Genomic DNA, 21,168 nt, shown 5'->3' with positions numbered 1-21,168 from the left:
CTCCAGTGATTAATGTTCTTCCTGGAGAGAGTACGGAGCCTTTTCTACTGAAAGTATTGACAGATCGTAGGGCAGAGGTTTAACATGCCTGCTGCAAAGTACGTATCCCATTAACATCACAAAGTGCATATAATAAAAAAAATAGGTCAATGGGTTACCAGTTTGGTCTGAGATCCTTTTCTTACTTTCAGTTTATAAGTTAAAATCTTAATATAGAGCAGTGAGCTATTAACTGCCATCACAAGCTGCATGCAAACGGCAAGGAAAATATTAAAGCAATATCATTTTTGCCCAGACTTTCGTTGTCCTAATATTGCAAAAGGGTGTCATTTGGGTAAAAATCACTACTTTTTATTAATGAAAACCCCTAACAATGGTGTTAAATTTTAAATTCGGAATTCGTGCTTTTCCAGTCCAAGGACTCTTAAACTATACTGCCTACCAGTAAAGATGACATGTGACTCCTACCCCTTGTAGGTCTTTGTCTTATGTAACATTTCCTATATACTGATTTTCACAGCGATGATTGTCCCTGTGCAAGGCATGGGTGATGTAAAAAATGTTGACATCTTAAACTGGCATGAGTGGTGCGTGCTATAAAACGTAATGAATCTAAGAGATAGTGGTTATGGACACTTGAGGGGCACTATCAAATGGTGGTAGTGAGGGAATCTGTGGTAAAGGTGGTCATTGGGGGGGCGCCAACAAACATTGTCGCACAGGGCGCCACCAGTGCTGAAGCCAGCCCTGGTTAGAAATGTGGCAATGCAGGCACACAATCAGATTCAGATCGCGGCAATCACATTACTCCCAGACAGGGATGTATGTCATTACAATGCGGGCTTTACACTGCGCTACCATTACGACGCAGCTTTCACAACGCAAGTCGTTACAACGACTTGCGCTGCAGGCTCTGGATTTAGGAATAGTATGATTTACTATTCCAACTCCAGCCCACGTAACAGTAGGGAAGGTGTTAGAATAGTAAATCATGCTATTCTTTAGTATATAGCGCCATCCAGCGCAAGTCGTTGTAACTTGCGTTGTGAAAGCTGCGTCATAATGGTAATGCGGTGTAAAGCCCACGTTGTAATGGCTGTTTCCCCCCAGACAGTCCCCAAGGCCGGCCCAAGAAGAGACAGACAGTCACACACACAGTGCTATTAAAAAGGAGAGCTTCAGCTTTAAAGAGACGTGTCAAGGAGCGATCTCTAATCATGATTTATTTCAGAGCTGGTGTTTGCTACATTATTTATGTGTGACTGCACGAAATGTTCCCAAAAAACAAGCTCTCTTGCTTTGGCTCTGTCTTAGAAGGTCTCCCACTGATCTGTTACCAGTGGTACTGGTACAAGAAAAAAGGGAAGTCTAAAAACAATGATTTTCCATTTTAATTCCCATTGGAAACTGTTCTCTGATACTGAAAAAAACAACTTGGCAGAAGTTAGGATTTTACTCAGAAGGAATGCTATTGCTTATGGTTTAGCAGGTTTAAGAAATATTTGTTGAAATAAGTCCTTGTTGGGCTTATGAAGGGGTACATTTTTCAGAAAAGGTAGTGATATCTGGACTGTTATGCACTAAAAATAAAAAATTACTTGCTGAGGGAGCATTTTTTCCAGTCAGTCAATGGGGTACTGCAAAACCTGGTATGGTACTGCCGTAATTGACGTTCTGATTGGCCAGCCGTAACTTTTTATGAAAATGCTGTGGTGGTCATGTCAGTACTCTGGGAATTTGCCATCTGTGTCCACTGGCGGACTCGGAGCGGAGGAGGTCCATGCGGTAAGTCGTGAGGGGGTGACACCATGAGTTACCCGCACCGGGTGACACCAACCCTAGTGACGCCACTGAGCAGAGGCCCTGAAGAAAGCCTTGGGATTCTGTGCCCGTATGGCTGAAACATGTTGGCCCTTTTTGTGGCAGCTATTTGTTGAAACTGCCTTGTTTGCACTGTTCTGTTTTTAGCATAGGGGTTGTGTCTATATTCTAAATAAACAGGTTCTTATGTTTCATGCCACAACACTCTATTTTAACTCACCACCCTTTTCTTTGTTTTGCACTGCACTTCATGGCAATCAACGACTGAGTTGTTTTGTACTACCCTGAGTGATTGTCATTTCAGCCCACAACTTGTTGCTTGGAGGGCTCTATGATCAAGAGACTTACCATTACAATTACTGGTTGCCCACATGATAATAATGATCACACAGATGAGTTGATGGCTATCCAGACTACGTGGGCTGAAGGCTTTCATGAACTGTTTCACTATATCCGGTTTTTTTTCTTGATGCTAGATATCATTTTTTGTCTCTTGCCTGTTTTGGTAACTGAGGTACCACTTTACCCCTGTGAAAGTACAGCTTGAGCACCATAGTGTTGGCTCTTAGACCCCAGGTTTCTTGTGTTGTTCATGTATAAGTATTGGGGGATATGAACCTAGGCTGGTCTTTAAATGTTTCCCTTGGACCCTGTTTCACCCGTTCTGTTATAATAATTGCCATATATCATACTAATACCAATTCACTGCCACCTCGAAATCATCTTTCATCAAACCTTCTAACAATAAATACGTCAAGAAATATTGGTGAGAATAATTTCATAAAATCAATTCAAAATCGGTTCCCTGTGACCCTGCCCACTCCTAAAAAATGGTTGTAAAACATTCATTTTTCTGAAACACATCCCATGTTTCTTCTAGGAAAACGGGCTGCATTAACAAATAGATAGCGTTATTTAAAAGCAGCCGAAGAACTATATTGTCTGTTACCCACAGCCTCCTATTTCTTTTCCTTATGATGTAGTGTGTATTCTCGCCATAATATTCTGTTGTTATAGTCTTCGTTGAATTATAGATTTAAAAATGTATGTGTCCCTCCAAGAACTATAACGCCCAGTATTGCTTGCCACTCCTAAATCCTCTTCCATTGCGTCCCGGGAGTTCAGGTGTCCAGTGCACATGGCTGAGCATCATCAAAGAGGAGGGAAGGCTGAAAGGTGCGCTGGAGGAGACAACGCCTCTTCTGTAAACCCCGGGAGGCGGGGGCGGGAGGGGGAGCTCTGACAGCGCAGTGACAGCACGCAGGGCATGTGCATCCTGCTCGGAGGCTGTCGCTGCTCTTCGCGTGCTGCGAGCTCGTAGATGAGAATTGCGTCTCTGCCCGGCTGCCTGCGAGGCGGTCACCAGCGAGGAGGAGGACCGTGATTTGCAGGAGGGAAGCCGAGCAAGGCCAGGAGCGGTAGCTGCTGTGCGGAGGAGTGCACAAGTCAGGCCCGGCTTCCTGACGGTGGTCGGCTGCTGGAAGAGAGAGGTGCAAGGCCCCTGGACAGTGATGAGCTGGTGAGTGAGCGGGCAGAGGAGATCCTGCCATCAAGGGGCACGCCGCATCAGTGCCAGCTCACACAGGCAGAGGACATGGTCGGACAGCCGGATTGAGCGCCTGACTGCTGCGGCCGGGGCAGGTATTGGTTCTCCTGATATTGAAGGTGAGCACGGGGATGGACGCGAGGATGCTGCCACGACCCCACTGGCGTCGCAGAGCCGAGGCCGGACAGCGGTGCCCGGTGCTGGTGATGGCGGTGAAACGCATGTGGCACAGCCGCAGTAAATGATAAGGACCCACAAGCGAGGTGGCAGGAGCGGGCGGATAGAACGAGATTGGCATCGGCGAAGGAGGGCGCTCTACGTGAGCGACTGGCAGCCAAGAAACGGCGAACCGTGAACACTGACCCCCGCACGCAGAAGTGAAACCCACTGCCCGGCAGCCACCCCCGCCCGCGATGTGACCGAGCGCAGGTGAGGCGGACCCGCAGCGGGCGACCGAGGGGCACCAGGGGAGGCATGGGCTGCGCTCCCAGCATTCACGTATCGCAAAGCGGCGTTATCTACTGCCGCGACTCGGACGAGTCCAACTCCCCACACCAAACCACCACCATCTCGCAGGGCACGGCGGCCACACTGCACGGGCTTTTTATCAAGACGGACGCGGCAGACTCCATCCCTTCTGTGCTGGCCTACCAGAGCCGCCCCCCGCAGCAGCAGCAGCAGCAGCAGCACCCGCGGGGCGGAGCCCGCAAGGGCTGCGGAGGAGCGACGGGGCAGCACTGCTGCAGCATCGAGGCCGAGACTCAGACCAGCCACACCAGCGTAAAGGTGAGTGTGACTCAGTGACACACACTGGCACACAGACACATACATTCAGGCAGTGAATGACAACTGGCGCACCTACGTAAAGCCTGTTGGCATCAGGGCTGGACTGGGAAGAGCAACCAGCACTGGCAGATTGCTCCTCGACCGGCTGTAGAGCGACAGGAAGACACTCACGTATGGTATTAAAATATGATAACCCACCCCAAACCTCTCCGTAGAGCTTTGACATAGACGGCTACTTGAATTATACAGCATGGAATACCTAAGTATGTGGCAAGGGTTTAAAAAAAATGTGGCAAAATCATGACCACATTCTCTGTTGGTATTACTTCTATCCATTTGAGATAGACATATTTTTGGTGAAATCAGAAAATAATGTGCCAGTTGCAGAAACTCCATAATTATGTGGTAAACACTGCAACCACAGAATCACCTAACTCAACTGACCTTCACCACTGTCCATTGCTATTTTAACAGTTTATTCGAGGAAGGTAAACAGAGCCTAAACATTCCGATTCCACTCATTGCCCATTGCTCTACTTTGAAGAAAACAGTTTTTCAAGCTAACTCATCCAAAAATAGAAAATTAACAAAAAAAACTCAATGAGTACCATGTATTTTTATGGTCCTATATTGCCATCTTGAGGTTCTCGAGCCATTTATAAACAAGTAATCAATGAAGAGTGGACCAAATTGGATACTATGTCAGAGTCTCACAGTTGTTGTCCCAGAAACCTTCAAACCGTACTTGCCTACAGTGGTCTATATAATCTCCATTGGGGCGATTTTTGTGGGTGACATCATCATCGGGTTCTGCACCTGGGTACTCGCTTCCCCAGGTGACCGATGCTTCCATCTGGAGGGAGAGTATCCGGTAAGTAAAACTGGTGGGATCAGTAAGATTGATTAAATTACCTCCTATGCCTAAAAAGGTTTAATATTGAAACAGAGGAATAGGAGTAAGGTTAAAAACAGTATGTGTGCCGTGGGATGAATTACTTATCCTTGGCGTCAGGCAGAATGGCCAACATGTTTCGGTCAAAAAATTCCCCTAAGGGTCAATTGCCTTCATCAGGACTGTAAATGATCAAATCCCTATTCTTCTTGGCATTCTGGTATGTTAATTCACATACATTCCTTCATTCTCAACGAATCATTGCTGCAGGTATATTAGGCAGTGACGTGATACCCTATTGCACCAATGAATGATAAAGGAATCCCTGCCCTCACCTGTCTGTGTGTTTTTGAAACTATGGCCCTCAAACGGTGGCCAGTAAGTTGTGATATATATCATACATGATTAAATCAGACTCTGCTGATTTAGAATTTATCGGGTGCAATAAATACCACACTTTTACTTTTCGCTGATAATGGGGAATAACATGGATTTTGGTGCTTACTACATAAAAATCTGCATATCCCAATAATTGCCTAGCAATTTATCACCAAAAATACGAATGTTATCTGCCAAAATATATCCAAGAGATATGACTTTTATCATAATGCTCACAATTCCAGTATGTGCTGTAACAAGTTTCTGTACATATTGGAATTTATTGGCCCACTACCCATGAGGCATTAGGTGGCCCACAAAAAGTTGCAGATTAATATACCGGCAGCAACGATTTGTTGAGAACGTAGGAACGTAAGTGAATGAACTTACCAGAATACCAAGAAGAGTAGGTATCTGATCTTTTACGATCCTAATGAAGGCCATTGACCCCTAGAAGCATTTTAAAGGCTGAAACATGTTAATCATTCACCCTGATGCCAAGGATAAGTAGTTGGTCCCACAGCGCAACACACTGTTTTTAACCTTATCCCTATTCCTCTGTATCCATAGTAAACCATTTTAAGGTCGAGCCTAGCACAGCGCGCATGAGCTGCTCAATGGGAGGCTTCTTGTGAGCACTCCACACTGTTCCTAAACTTGTCTGTGGGAGTTAGTTAACTTCCACATATTCTATTGGCCCTTCGCGTGTTGCTTTCATTAATGAAAGCACGCAAATGGCCAAAGAAGGCAGCATGCCCCGCCTTTCTTCCAAAAGTTAACTTCCACGGTCTAAGGCTCTCGGGAGCGAGCAGCGGCGCACTGTATTCCTCATCTTAGATCTGGTTACTTCGGCCGCTGCTTTCACTTTCGCGTGCATCGGCGGGCACGGTGCCAGCTGCATTCATTACAGTGGGCGCGCTCACCACTTTTTAATTGTGTTTATTTACACAATACGCCCACAGCGTGCTAGCCACATTTGCCGAGATACACTGCTCGTTGTATGTGTATTAACAAGTTTCCAAAAGTCACCAAGCATTTGTGTAGACCTCCTGGATAGTTGTCAGTTGGCTAGTTTCCTTATGTACCGCAGGTATCTGTGAATTATTGCTTTAATGTGCGGATTGGTATTTCTTCGTTTGTGATTTTACAATTACACCTGTTTAAATGTCAGCACCCTGGTGCGGTGGCACTTTTTTGTTGCCTTGTGTTTTTTTTTTTACAGGCAAAATATTTTTATTGGTGAATAAGAAACTCCTTCCCTGTCACCTTTTGGGGTGCACCATTCCCCTTCACACTATGGTAATAGGTTTAATCCTGCCTGTGTCAGCAGTAATTCTTTAACCATTTCCAGGGTGTTAACGGAATGGGGGAGTTTGTGAATGAGCGCAAACTAATGGCTGTGTGATTAGGGCTCAAGAATGTTGTTGCAGCTCCAACACCCTATTGCCCCGACCATCATCACACCACTATCCTGGCTTCCTGTCAATGTCCCAAATCACTAGGAAGACCCTCTGCCCTACCCACAAATGCATCCCAGGTGGGGTCCCATAAAGACTCCACTAACAGTATACGTCACTGGTACTCGCCGCACCTCCTCGCTTGCGCGGGAAGTTAGAGTCTACAAACTGTATCATGTACTGCCATCAGGTAAATACAGTGTACATGTACGCCTGCTGTAATGGATGGTTCTCGTTTCTTAAGTGTGCTCGAATTCCCATCCTCAGTGTGCTAAAGTCCCACCTCTTCTTGCCTCGGGTTGCTTGGGCCTTGTCCATGTGCACAAGGATGACCATCCCCTTAATGTTAGTCAGCAAGGAAAATAGCTCCCACTCCATTTTTGCTATTAAGACAGACAAAATTGTGATGAGGTGGCCCCTCACAATCTTCACACAAATGCCACTGCACCTGGTGCACTAACGGCCCTTTTTAAAAAAAAAAAGAGCCCCTTTATCTCCACACCATCCTCAAGGCATCTCTCACAGGATGCTGTATCTGTCATTTGTAAACTGAACAAGCATTGGCATAGCCAATAGGTCTTGCCTTTGAGACATTATAAGTGTTTAGCCATGCAACAGTTGATATTGTTGCACCAAGGATACTGTGCTGGATAACTAAACACTTATAAGGTCCCAAAAGCGAGACCTATTGGCTATGCCAATGCTTGTTAGACATAGAAGGTACATTTATTTGTCTCAAGGATCCAACCAGTATTACTTAGCAGATACTCTCCCTCCAGTTGGAAGCATCACTCACCTGGGGAAGCAGTAGCAAGGTGCGGACCCAACATGATGCCACCCACAAAAATGGCCCCAGTGGAGATGATATACACCGCTGGAGACAAGTAGGGTTTGAGGGTTCCCAGGACAACAACTGTGAGACTCTGGTATAATATCTGATGTAGTCCACTCTTCTTTGATTACTTGAGTATGTCCTTTGGGAGCTGATTGGATCCCCTTATGCTCCTATCTCCCTGTTGTGATTAGCAAATACATTTATAATCCACCCAGTCTTGAGCCTTGTGTTTTATGATGTCACCAGAACCCCTTGATGGGAATATTATAGCTTTGTAGCCCACGATAGCAGGCTATACCGGCCATTAAAGACCCTCTCCAGCATTAAAGGCCCGAGCCAAAGGCGGGGGCCTTTAACAAAGCAGCGGACCTTTAATTGCCCGTATAGTTTAGCTACAGTGGGCTATAAAGCTATTAGAACATTCGATCCCATGAGGGCAGAAAGTTCTAATTAAGAAAACACAAAGGCTGCACGGAGTCCGAATGGGTTAAAATTCCCATCTGTTCTGAAGCCTTTGTACACAGCTCTTGGCAAACATTGGAATGTTGGAGCTCTGGGCATCTACTAGTCATTGGAAGCCTGGAGTTTCTAATGACTGGTAGAAGTGATGCAGAGTGACCAGTTGGAAGGGAAAGGTTGGGACCAACTGTATGGTGTGATGTTAAAGAAGTTTGAATCCAGCTGAAATAAGAGGCTTGACTGCCCTCCCCTCTTCCCCCTCCCTTCAACCCCCTTTTTCTGGATCTTTTCCGTTGCTGTATTCTTCATGTTTACCACATTAATACCTGGAAATTACTGGTTTAGTGAACTTTGATATTGATTCCTACTTGTTGCAGCTAATAATATGTGCTCTTTCTTCAGACTCGAGCACAATTTAGAAGGGTGTTTATGCACCTGCGGAAGGTTGTTCGTTACATTTTTGCGACTCCACAATAGACCATATTGCAGTAGATCGGCTGTTGAATAACTTTAACACTAAGTAGCTTAACACAGTGTTTGAATTGTAAGAATGAAGGGGTTTTATGGAGCATAGGCCACTTAAGTGATTATTGCATTTCTTTGTGGGGAATACCCTGGGTTTCAGTTACAAATAAGAAACAGGTTCCTATTGTATGCTTTGAACATGCAAGCATCCCTAGACAGTGCATTAGAGTCAATCTAGTGATGGACCACTTGGAAGGAAGAAGCTGGGTTCATCGCAAAACCTTTAGCGGCTTACATAGTCCACTTTGATGCACATTGATGCCGATCTCTCTTACAACATGAAAATGCAGCCTTCACCTGAAGAAACCTAGGGGCCATGTTGATGGAGTAGTTGACATGAGTGGGAAAATGAAAGAAAGCAGCCAGCAGGCAGTCTCTTTAGTGTTATGTATGTTGTAGCCCCCCAAGCTGTTAATGCGCTGTTTCATGCACAAAAATGTAAGCAGATACATGTAAACAAAACTGCAGTGAACAAGGCTTCTCCCCAGTGCTTCTGGTGCATATGTGCCTGCATTGTTTTCATGTGCAGTAATCGCTCACGAATGCACTGTATTTGTATTCTTCCTATGTGGGGCCTGGGAGGTGACATAATTGCATCTGCTCTGCATTTGTGTGAAATTGCCACATGCAGAATTAGAACCAGCAAACACTTTAAAGTCTATTGTCGAGACTAAGGAGATAAGGAGGTTTCCTGGGCCTTCTTTCTTAATTAAAGAAGATTGCCGTTCACGACTGCTTGCTGTCATAAGGCATCATCTGCCCCAGTGCAGTTTTTTTTATCTGTGGGACTATCCTTGCTTGGCCTCCAAAGTCAGAAAACACACGCTGTAGTTGCTTTGGAGGAATGACAGGATAATTGAAAAAAGGAGCCAGTGAGGTAGTCTTTGGTTAGTGTGTAGCAAAGGCTGTTATTGGGGAGTGGCGAAATATACCTCCTTTCTGTAAGAAATTGGGTTACTGGTTGAGGGGGCCTACCTGAGCAGCAACCACAATCCTTGTCAGGGTGAAGCCACAAGCAAACCCCAAATTAACCTCTGCTGAACCTTGTGGAAGTTTGGCACAAAAGCAGTCAGGCTTAACTTAGAGGCAATGTGCTAAGTATTTCTGCAGCAGTTCAAACAGTACTAAAGTGGACACTCCGTCACAAGGAAACTCCGTCACAATTTAGAAAAAATTATTTCAGACCATAACGGCAAAAATCCAATCATTAAAACGGTAGATATGCAAATATAAAGATTAAGTTGATACCAGTGCCTAAAAGCACAAAGCATCAAATGTAGTTATCTCGTTACTCCAGACTGGGACAAGATCATAGGTTCAGACTGACCACGATGGACCATGGGCTGGATAACGTTAGGCCTGCTGAACAAAGTTCGAGTTGCAGAGCGTTGAGAGATCCCACGTTGGGTATGCTTTGCGCAGCAGCAATATTGGGGAGCTGCGTGGCTTTGATGTAAGGTCCTGCATCGAGGAAGCATTGCGCGTAAGACATTATGCAGTAACAGTTCCAAGGAGTTGCCTGCTGTGATGCAAGGTCCTTATTAGAGGAGGCATTGTGCAGTGGTGGTTCCAAAGATCTGTGGGGTCCGGTGTTAGGGATGCATCGCACAGCAGCGATTCCGATGCGGAGATGTAAGGCGATGCAATGCTCTGAGTCAGCTCTGCTTGGACCGCAGCTGGGCTGGCATAACACATTCATGCCTACGTCCAAGGGACCGGGGTGGCACCACTTAGAGGATTATAACTCACAGTAGGCATAGTCCAGGTGCAGGGCTTAAAGGTCTTGGAGCTTGTTGTGTTCCTGTAGATTAGAACAGAGGTCAGCCAACTATCCCTTACAGTGACTCTGATGGTCCTGAGTTCAAGATGCAGGTCCAGTCCTTTTCACTTAGGTAGCTAGCAGGGCAGCAATCAGCATGACAGTAGAGTAGCAGTTCTTCTGTTCTGCTGCAGTACAGCAGTCCTTTGGAGTCTTCCACAGGTCCACAGGTGTACTGAAGAGCCAGGTCTGAGGGTCCAATATTTATACTTGGTGGCAGCTTTGAAGTAGGAGAAGGTTCTGAAGGTTTTCACCCCTACGATGTTTGAAGTTTCCCCCTCCAGGCCCTTGCCCCAGCGTGTGTGGGGCACAAAAGACTAGTGTTAACTCATTTGTGAGTGTGCTCAGGTAGAGCCTTTGCTTGTTCAAGTGTGGTAGCTGGCAGCTCCACCCCATTATCAAGTTAGAGATGGCCCATCCTGCCAACACCTATTCTCACTTTGTCCCTCTGAATGAGAGCAATACGCAAAGACCAACTGCCAGCTGCACCTAATCATGGGACCCAGGATAGAGACAGCAAATGGTTTATTAAAGAGGGTTTTAAATGACAATTCTTGAGACACCAAACCCAATATTCCAACTTGCTCCCAATTGAAATGTATCACTTAATAAATGTAATGAATTAACCCAAAGGGATTCTCTGAGAGATGTAGGTGCAGTAGGAAGACGTGTAAAAGTTAAAGGTACATATCCAACTTTTTAAATACACAGGACCACGCCCTATGGGCTGGATAGGGCCTACCTTAGGGCTGATGTATACGTATTAAAAAGGAAGGTTTAGGCCTGGCAAAAGTTTTATTGTGCTAGATCTAAATGCTAGTGCAAACCGCACACACAAGCAGCAATGGCAGGCCTGAGACATTTTTAAAAAGGCTTCTTAAGAGGGTGGCACAATAAGTGCACAATAAGTGCTGCAGGTGCATGAGTAGCATTTATTTACAGGCCCTGGGTACATGTAGTACCACTTTACTAGGGACGTACAGCTAAATTAACTGTGCCAAATGGGTGGATATTCATGTTACCAGGTATTAGGGAGAGGGCAAAGCACTAGTTAGCAGTGGTAAGGTGTGGTAAGGTGTGCAGAGTCCTAAGGACAGCAAAAACAATGAAGTCAACAAAAACAGGAGGATTGAAGGCAAAACATTTGGGGAAACCACTCTCAGGATGTTAGGTATACCACTCTCTGTGCAGCATCTTCTGTACTTCAAACATCAACACAGTGTACATGAACAAATACTGGTACATTTATATACTGAATGTGCACAGAGTAATATGCCTTAATTATGTGCAGAATAACCTGTGGCAGGACCTCCGAAGGCAACACACACCTTCTTGAAGGTTCTTCAGAAGAAGGCTGGCAGGATAGCTGTAGTTAGCAGCCCACAAGTTTGCCCAAGCTGCCACTTCTGTTCCTCATATCCCAGCCCATAATACTCTTACAAACACTGGTTCATTTATATATGGAATGTCTGTACAATTGTCTGCTTGTAGTGGAAAACAGTCTTTGATTTGACATCTGCTGGTACTTTCTTGATACGCTTACCACTTCTTCACAGATACTGACATTTTTTAGTGTAACCATAAATAAATATGTGTAGTGGTCAGGTAAGGAGTTTAGAAAACATACAATTCATTGCCTCTCTTTCTATAACCATCAACCCTGTAATTACAGTGCCCATTGTTAGTCTTCACTTACCATGTATTTACTGTGTAAAGGAGGGGTGCTGCATCTGTGTTAAAAGGCAACGCTATGGGGACTGTCCACAAAGCAAAAGAGCAGCTGGGGGCCACAGTGTGTAGTTAGGATTCCAGTGACCATGTGCTCTAAGGAAACAGTCTCTTGCAGTGCAAGTGTAGTGATTCATAACTTCTTCTGCTTTTTCAACTAAGGGCAGGTTATGAACAGAGAATCAGAGGCCTGGGATTCTGTCAACAGGCCGGGGGTGACAAGACCCTATCCTAGTTTCAAAACTCATGCCTTATTCTCCCAGCCCAGAAATGCTACTGTGATCATCACTAGTCTTCGTGTGCAGAAAAGTATGTAGTCTCACATATAAATAGATGACTGCAGGATTATGTTCCACCTTAACACAGAAGGAATAGTGTGCATGGCTGGTCACTGCCATGGGATATACTGTGATAGCCAGTGCTGCATTCCCAGTGCACACACTCAGAGATGTGTCTTAGGTCTGATGAGTAAGCTAAAGCTATGGATGGCAGGATATCAGCTGATGATCGGCTAGATCAAGTGGAATGTTGTGAGGTGAGAAATTCCTTACAGAATGGTAAGAGGGTAAATGAGAGGAGCGGTGATTGCCCTACACAGGAGAGTGATCGAATGGGTTGTACCAAACAGAAAGAATGTAAAATGAACTTAGCAATTCTGCTTTGATATAAATCAGGAACAGCTGAAGAAACCTTCTAGGGCGACAGTCCCTCCACAAGGATTTTTTTCATGTTGGACCCCTGCACATATATTTTTGTTCTGTGCCTCTTTCTTGTTTTGCGTGTCTTTCTCCAGTCTCCTGCCCCATGGCTCGTGCCTTTGCTCTTCTCCCTCATTTTGTAATTCTCTTCTGCTCGTCACACTCACCTGACATTCAACGTATCTTCTGCATTTCACTATTATCCTTGCCTAAGACTCTCTTCCCATGCCTGACCGCTCTTTCCTATCACCTTCCTCAGCAAGTCGCTTTCTTTGGGATTGCTTTTCCTGATGAATACTTTATCTAATCGCTGATTCCTCAAATTTTAAATCCCCCCAGATGTCAGACTGGATTCTGAACTTTCACAGCAATTGCTCCCATGTATTCATTAATGGAACTTTTCGGCTATGCTGCCACCTCACACCACCTTTATGAATGATGAGACAGAGCCTTTAACTAGTGCCACTCCTGCAGGCTGATGCCAGTTTTTTATTAAACCTCTCTGCACCCTCTGACAGAGATCCGCCTCGACAGGCTGCAGATGTGACAATATTCAACATCAAACATTGAAACTTTTTAAAACCAAAACATTTCCACTCCACAGAATGGGGGTGTGAGAGGGCAGTGAGGAATATATGGTTAGGCAGAGTATTTATGAGAAAGAGCATGACCAAAGGGACTTTTTCTTTTGATGGATATTTCTTACCACAGATTCTTCTCTTTTGAAATACCTACCAAAGCACTACTCCCAAAAAGGTGGAGTGTCTGAGTGGACTTATACCAGAAAGTCCTGCAGGAACAAGTTGGCATACCAACCCACAATGCCTGGTGAAGGGTTGCACTGATGTACATATAGAAACCTGGCAGATATCCAATACTAAGCAGTGCCATTGTTGTAGCTTTGGCTCCACTGGAATGAGTCCAATGACCCTCAGAAGGCTCCCTTTTGACCAGGGAATAGATTGTTTTATGCATAACATGATCCACCAGGACAACGTTTGCTTCTGGAATGCCTTTCCCTTCTGAGCACCAGCAAAGCCAAGTAGAAACTGATCTTCTACTGATGCTGTTTTGTGCATTTGATGTAAAAGATGTGAGCTTTTTTTGGGTTCAACCATTGAACCCTCTCCTCGTTCTTAGAGGTTTTGAGCCAGATCGAAAAAGACAGGAAGAGTGATAAACTGCCCTATGTGGAAGAGTGAAACCATCTACTGTAGAAAGCAGGTGGTGTATGGAGGTTGCACAGACATTGCATGAAGCTCATTGGCATGATTCACAGAAGTATGGGAAATATTCTTTCAGTTTTCAACATGCTTAGAGAGCAACTGTGCATAGGCTTGATGGGAGCGCACTTTAACAAATGAGTACCAAATTTGAGGTCCATTGAGGCATGACAAAGGGCGCAGGGGGGAATACATATGTGAACTAGGTCTTTGAGCGTATTCGACAAAGGCATTCAGTGCCAAAGCGTTGTGCTTGTCATATGCATGCTGGTGATTAGTGTATACATGATTGGCTAATTCGAGTTTGCTTTAAGTCCCTTTTCTAGGGATAAGACATATACTGAGGGCATTTACCTCCTCTGTGGACCTGCAGCACTGGTTGTGCTATACATGGAGGTAGCTCATCGATCATGCCACAGGTTTACTCTCGTGCGGCCTGTGTGTGCAGGTTACTGCTACACTGCTCGCCATGTAAAAAGCTATGTGCCAAGGTTCTGCATGTCTCTAGCTATATCAGAGTAGTCCCTGGGGACAGGGTGAGGTGTTGGGAAGAGGTAGGGCATGTGTGTGTGTGTGCATTGTATGCAAGGTTTGTGAATGGCACCGGAGGGTGTGGTTAAGATGCCGGGGCCTCCTTCTCGCATTGGATTAGCATGGGGGAATGTAGGAAAAGGCCATTGGGCAGTATTTCATATGTGCAAAATATTAGCAGTATGTTGTTTGATGTCGATGAGTTTGTAAGGGTGAGTCCTCTTCAGTAGTGCTAGCGGATCGGACATTACGTACGGGGAAAAGTCATTTTGGGAAATTGGGCATTTCGATGATCATGGCTGTGTGCCTGTCGGCCTGTCTCCAATTCACATATGGGTGCTGGGTGGACAGCTGCATTTGATTCCTGATACAAGGCAATCAACTAGGGTCTCAAGGGAAACTGCAGACTTCTGACTTCGAGGGGGTTATGTGGGGGTGGAATTGGGACCTGCATTCCAAGGTGCAGGGTCTTGGTTTCACTAAGGATAGTGATCAAACCTCCCATGGTAGGATGGCAGACAGTACAAAATTTAGAGAGTGCCTGTGCATTTCAAAGATGGCCTTGTATTGCATCTTCAAAGGCCATTGCGGGTATAACTACTGGGGCTCTGGCCTCAGAAATTAGAGACACTTTTTAATTTGGATCCATACTACAGTGGCTCAATGGTGGGACATCAACAAGAGGAATTATTAGGGCAGCAGGAACTGCAACTGGATTATCATCAGATTTGTGGTGGCCTGGGGCTTATCGTGCTCCAGGAAGAAGACTATCTCTTGGTGGATTTTGCCTGGATGTTGCTTGCCGGCAGCTAAGTGGCAAACTGTCATGACCCGGTCCCTAAGTACTCTTCAAGGGTCAGTTGGTTGGCCTCCTGTCCATGAGATCCCAGGGACACAAAGATTGTCGACAAGATCATAAGGACCGCAGAGGGTGCAGTGGAAGCGGGCAGAAGTGATTGTCAATTGGGACATGGATCGTCCTGACTTACACCATCATCACACTGTGCAGAAGAGTGTGTTCATAAAGATCAACAGCGAACCTAAGGTGCCCAGACATGAGGAGTCTGATGTGATCAGGGGAAGCTTGCAGAGTCTGAGGGACCTGTGCTTGCAAACAAGGGGCCTGTGCTAACTTGCACTCTGGAGCGTGTGGTGTTCGAGGGGTGTGGGGGGACCTGAATTACGAGCTGAGACTGTCTTCGTCCTCCAGATCAGGAGAACAACAGTACCTGACATCACAGCCTCCATCCAAGGTGGTTAGTTCCTTTTTCCCTGGACCCACACCACAAGGTACTTTGTTGCAAAGAACATCGTGATGGGGCCTGAGGGCATCTACAGCTGGCTGTCGGGAGCTACAGCAACTCACACCTCCGCTTGAGGGGGAATATTTCTCCAGACCAGAAGCGTGCCAGCTTCCTGGGTCACAACCTTTTGTCTACAGGGGATAGCAATACCATAATCATGCAGGTGCTGCTGGGCACCTGAAGGTCTAATCTGGATGGGTGAAACTAAGTAACTATTTCTTTCTGTTTTAGGTGGTCCTTACAGTCATGGTTCCAGCAGGGGCAACGAGTATCGTTGGCTGGTAATAGTTTAGTGACTGAGGGGCTGAGTCACGAGGCGTAGTCAAAGACCTGTGATTGCTTGACCATTGCAACTGCTGGGGGTATGTGATATTAGGGAATGTCATGTTGGCTGAATACCACTGATTAGGGCATATTTGTTCATGCCGTTTGCTGCAATTGGGAAAGTTCAACAATTGCATATAACTGTAAAGTGTATATACGTGTCTCTTGTTTTGATTTCAGTGTGTGTGTAATACAAAGACCAGTGTTTTACGCATATGGTGGGGAGTCATTTGTGACATACGCAGTGTGTTGTGAGGGTGGAGTTGTGCCAAGACTTCACATTTGGGCCCTGAGGATAAGCCTGACTGCTCAGTGCCAAGCTACTGAAGGGTGAAAACAGGTTCTAGGACACCTGTATTGTACCCATCCCATCTAGGACAGTGGATTCTGACCGGCTTAAATGCATTCCAGCCAGCCGGAAACCGCTGGGTCTAACACCCTCGGACAAGACTATGAACTTCTACCAATGAGCAGCATAAGTAGAATGGGTAGATAGATGTCTAGCCACAAGAATAAAACTAACTAGCTCTGTAGGCAGGTAAGCCCACATAAGCCCAGTTGCTGTTGCTCAATCTTCATGCATTGAAGTGTAGGTTGTGAGGGTTCGGGTGCAGGACCCTGCCCTGTTACTGACACAGGAGGTCCTTTGAAGAGGTGGATGGACCAGCTCAGAATATTGGAATACCATACCATACCATCCTGGCCAAAACAAGGCTATGAAGATGGTCTAAGCATAGCCTTTCCTGATCTTCGTCAGAACTCGGCGCAGGAGTGACAGGTGGAAAGGAGCTTGTCTGTCCTGGCATTCGGCAAGCTTCCAAATAGTTGCCGATACAAAATAAAGTTTTGATTTTCAATCACTAACATATTCTCAGCGCCTCCTGTCACATGACCTGCAACGCTGCACTGCTCTGCTTGATGCAGTACCATATGGCAGTTGTGATTCCTTTCAAGAGCAATACTAGCATGCTCTTGGTGGATGGGGAGAAGGCCTTCAGAGTTAAAGATACTGATATTCACACAAACAAGGAAACATGAAGGAAAAGCCCCAAGACAGAATAGGATGTATCCTGGTTGGTAGCGACAGCCACAGAGCACAGTCATTACAGTGAGAACCCGTATTGAGCCATAGAAGCCAGGAAGATCAATTACATAAGACTGAACCACATTATTATCTATGATGCATATCCTGAATTGCTCATAAAGGGAAATGTATGGATGGGCGGGTGAGATCCTTGAGAAAGAAAACAGATTTTGCAAAACACGTTAGCAAAACTTTTATATGTACTAAGCGGACTGAGTCTTAATTTGAAGATGCCCCAGAATAAAAATGTCTAGATATAAAATAGAATGTTCCGAAAACTAATTGACAATATGAATAAGCCTGAAACTTTATTTGGAAAGACTATAGTTGTGCTGTTAGTGTAGTAGTTAGAGCTTAATTTGAGCCAGTGGTTGCCAGTGGGGGGCACCTGTGTTTATTTTTGTGCATTATAAACTTCCAGAGAGGAAGAAAAGGAAAACACACAAATCAGAAAGACAGAGAAAGATGGAAACCCGTCACAAAGGAAGAAAGCAGGAGCCTGCAAGTATGAGATAAAGGGGCAGCGAGTGTTTGGTAGTGGATTAAAGAGTCATGCCTTGGTATGCAGTGTGCCGACATTTAACTGCACTTTTCACAGGCTTCTGCACAGAGCTTCGAGCACCTGCACTCAAAGTGAGCACTAATATCAGGACATAACCCACAGGTGGCTGCTGTGCTTTTGGTTAGACACTTGGGGCCCGATGTAGGTAATCCCAGATTACTGATTCTTAAATACCGAATCATACCGATTCGGTATTTAAGAACTGGCAAACGAGATTTAGGTAATTTTACCGATTTCATTACCGAATCGGTAAGTTTCGGTAATTACCGATTCGGTATTTACCGATTCGGTAATTGCCATTCATTCCTATGGGCCTGTAGGCCCATTGGAATGAATGTCAATTACCAAATAAATACCGATTCGGTAATTGGGGGAAACATTGAAGGGTTGCAGGGTGTCACTTTGACACCCTGTTGCACCCCTCAATTGTGCATGGGTGCACACGTTGCACACATACATGCCCTTTTAAAAGCAAAAAAATGCTTTTGAAAGGGTTTTCATTATTTACCACCAACTTCTAGTTGGTGGTAAATAACAACTTCTTAAACCCCTGTAGCACTGATTTAAGGGCTACCTACATGTCAAAATACAGAATCGGTAATTTTACCGATGCGGTATTTTACAGGATCGGTAAAATTACCGATTCTGTATTTTAACATGCCCCTACATCTCCATCTTCAAATACCGGTCGGTAACGGCCGAAATCGGCCGTTACCGACCGGTATTTGGCTACCTACATCGGGCCCTAGGTATATTTTGTGTGTTCTGGATTAGGTACTGCTGTGCTTTTTTGTCAGAGACCTGTTATATTTTGTGTGTTCTGGATTAAGTATTGCTCTTCTTTTTGACAGATACCTGTTATATTTTGTGTGTTCCGGATTAAGTATGGCTGTTCTTTTTGTCGGAGAACTGTTATATTTTGTGTGTTCCCAAATTGAGTCGAGCACAGAGTGGTTTACCTAGAAACATATGTGTCTTGTTTGCATTCTGGGACAGAATTTTAGACCTTCCCTATCCGTGGTATGGAAAGTGAGGGATTGTCACTACACTAAGTCCCCTCCACATGATGAATTTCAACCAAAAGCTAAAGCAAACGAAACCAAGAAACAGAGGCCATTAGTCCTTTCTAGACATTCTGCCTGCACACAATGAATGAGTTCATACGTCACGTTGGTACTTATTCCTAAAAATACATCTGATTATTTGTATTTCCTATCCGTCCACGTATGTGCATACGTGTTACGCGGCCTACGTTATGTATGACACTGTCAGCCATTTCAAGGTCTGTAACAAACAAACTTCCCATGTTTAAATTTATAGTTAATTAATGTATTTATTGATGTGTTTATAAAGTGCTTGCTTACCAGAGGCGTCGTGTTGCTGGATTCTGGGCGCTTACCGAATGACGAGAAAGAGACGTTTTACTCATTTTTTGGAAAGCAAAATTGTTTTGTTTTTACCATTGCCAGTATAATGCACAAGGATATGTATAACTGCTTGTGCACTGGTACCTGTTTGTTTGAAAGCGTGCAAGAATGCCTCTTCGTCTGTTGGAATGAGCGTCTGTGATGTGTTGGTTTATGTGCGTATGCGCGTGTGCATATGTACCCTTTATGTTGTGCACCTCTGAATAAAAAGAATATTTCTTTTTCAAAGCTTGTTTAGCTTTTCTGGAGTTTGCAGTGTACTCTCTGATGCTGAGGAACTTATAATTCCAAGATGGCTGATGTTTCGAGAATGGTTCCTCTGGTAATCTCATCGCAGGGGCTTGGGTAGAATGGGTTGATGTTATCTGTTAGGTAGTTTTAATGCAAATGAATAATTCAAATATCTTGATTGGGACTGTTGTGTCTTTCTCCAAAAGATTGTACATTGAGACTCCTTACTTATGTAGTAGGAAGCACAGCTGGGATAGGTCATGCATGTGCCACATAAAGTTGAAGATAAGAGATGAGCAGACAACCACTTTGCTTTGTGATATGTTTGCAGTTTTTTTCTCAGGCACTCTACTCTTGCTTCCATTTCTCCATCTCCTCTCTCCTTCTGAACTTCCTTACTCTCTGTTCTTTCTTGCCCTTTCTCATTCTCAAATTTTTTTGCGAATTATAAGCATTTCCCTCACCTTATTTTACATCTCCCAGCAGAGGTATCTGGCTCATAGAATTGTCTGTCGAGTCCTGAGAGGCAAAAATGAAGGAGCAGACATGAAATAGAGGAAAGAAGAGAGAGAGATACTGAGATGTAGGTGTCATAAGTAGGGATCCAGGGTGGAATGCGAGGACCAATCTCGGGGATTGTGAAGCCGTGCACTTGTAAACCAACAAGCATTAGCCAAAGCCACAAGCTCTTGCTTTAATATCCTAGCATGGGCACACAAAGGCATTCACAAGTGTACTTGCCTGCAATAGCACATTAAAGCCAGACTTATTGCCTTTGCCAATGCTAGGTATTTGGAGACAAGACAAGGCTACAGTCCCATCGGCTGTTACCAAGCGACCTGACAGTGAGTCTTATAAGCCTGCAGTCACAGGCTCTTACTAGGTGACCCAAAGGTGAGCTCACAGCATTGCCCTCAGTTTGTTTAAAGGCCAGGGTTGTCAAATCTTCTAGCAGAAATGTTTTGTTTTCACTTCATTTTCTACATAGTGGAAATTCTCATGGCTTTTTAGGTCTCGCCTAGACGAAAGCAAAGCGAAGCTTTGCTGTCTAGGGCGAGACGACTTATGTTGTTACTTCTGGGGGAATGAGGACAGCAATCTTCCACGCGCTTTTTCTTCGAGATTGTACCTCGTGAGCGCGCACGTCGTCACTCACGCATGCGCACAAAGAAAGCCATACACACACTGCATATACACACACGCACCCCCCCTTAAACAGACACACGCGCACACAGACAGACACAAACACACTCAAACAGACACACACACACGCGTACACCCCACCCCCACTCACCCCTCCTCTCACTCAACACACTCACCTGTTCTGGCGGTGCTCGGCGGCGGATCTGCATCTCGGGCGGCGGTAGCGCTTTGCGGGGCTCTCTCACAACATGAGAGCCCCGCCTTCCCCATGCGGCCGCCCGCTCTTCACCCGGTCCCCCATCTCGGGACCGGGACTCAATGCGGAGCCTTCGTGGCTCCTCGGGCAGCTCTCTCTCCCTCTCGCCGCGATGGGGCGGGACTTCCGGTTGGGGCCG

At 45.3% G+C, this 21,168-nt stretch overlaps 1 protein-coding gene across 2 annotated transcripts in view; it reads left to right on the top strand.

Moving 5' to 3' along the window:
- Positions 1 to 3,220: 3,220 nt before the first annotated feature.
- PDE8B (phosphodiesterase 8B) overlaps positions 3,221 to 21,168 on the top strand; it is a 1,092,370-nt gene continuing 1,074,422 nt past the window's right edge. Inside the window, exon 1 of one of the 2 annotated variants that reach the window (XM_078677318.1) lies at positions 3,221 to 4,153. In XM_078677318.1, the coding sequence (XP_078533444.1) occupies positions 3,842 to 4,153 (312 nt within the window). In that variant the 5' untranslated portion in view covers positions 3,221 to 3,841. Of the gene's footprint in view, positions 4,168 to 21,168 lie in introns of both variants that reach the window. The other variant, XM_078677317.1, reaches the window with a different exon arrangement.

The sequence above is a fragment of the Lissotriton helveticus genome, chromosome 2_1, assembly GCF_964261635.1.
Source record: "Lissotriton helveticus chromosome 2_1, aLisHel1.1, whole genome shotgun sequence".
Classification (NCBI taxonomy): domain Eukaryota; kingdom Metazoa; phylum Chordata; class Amphibia; order Caudata; family Salamandridae; genus Lissotriton; species Lissotriton helveticus.
This window is presented reverse-complemented; position numbering and strand designations above follow the sequence as displayed.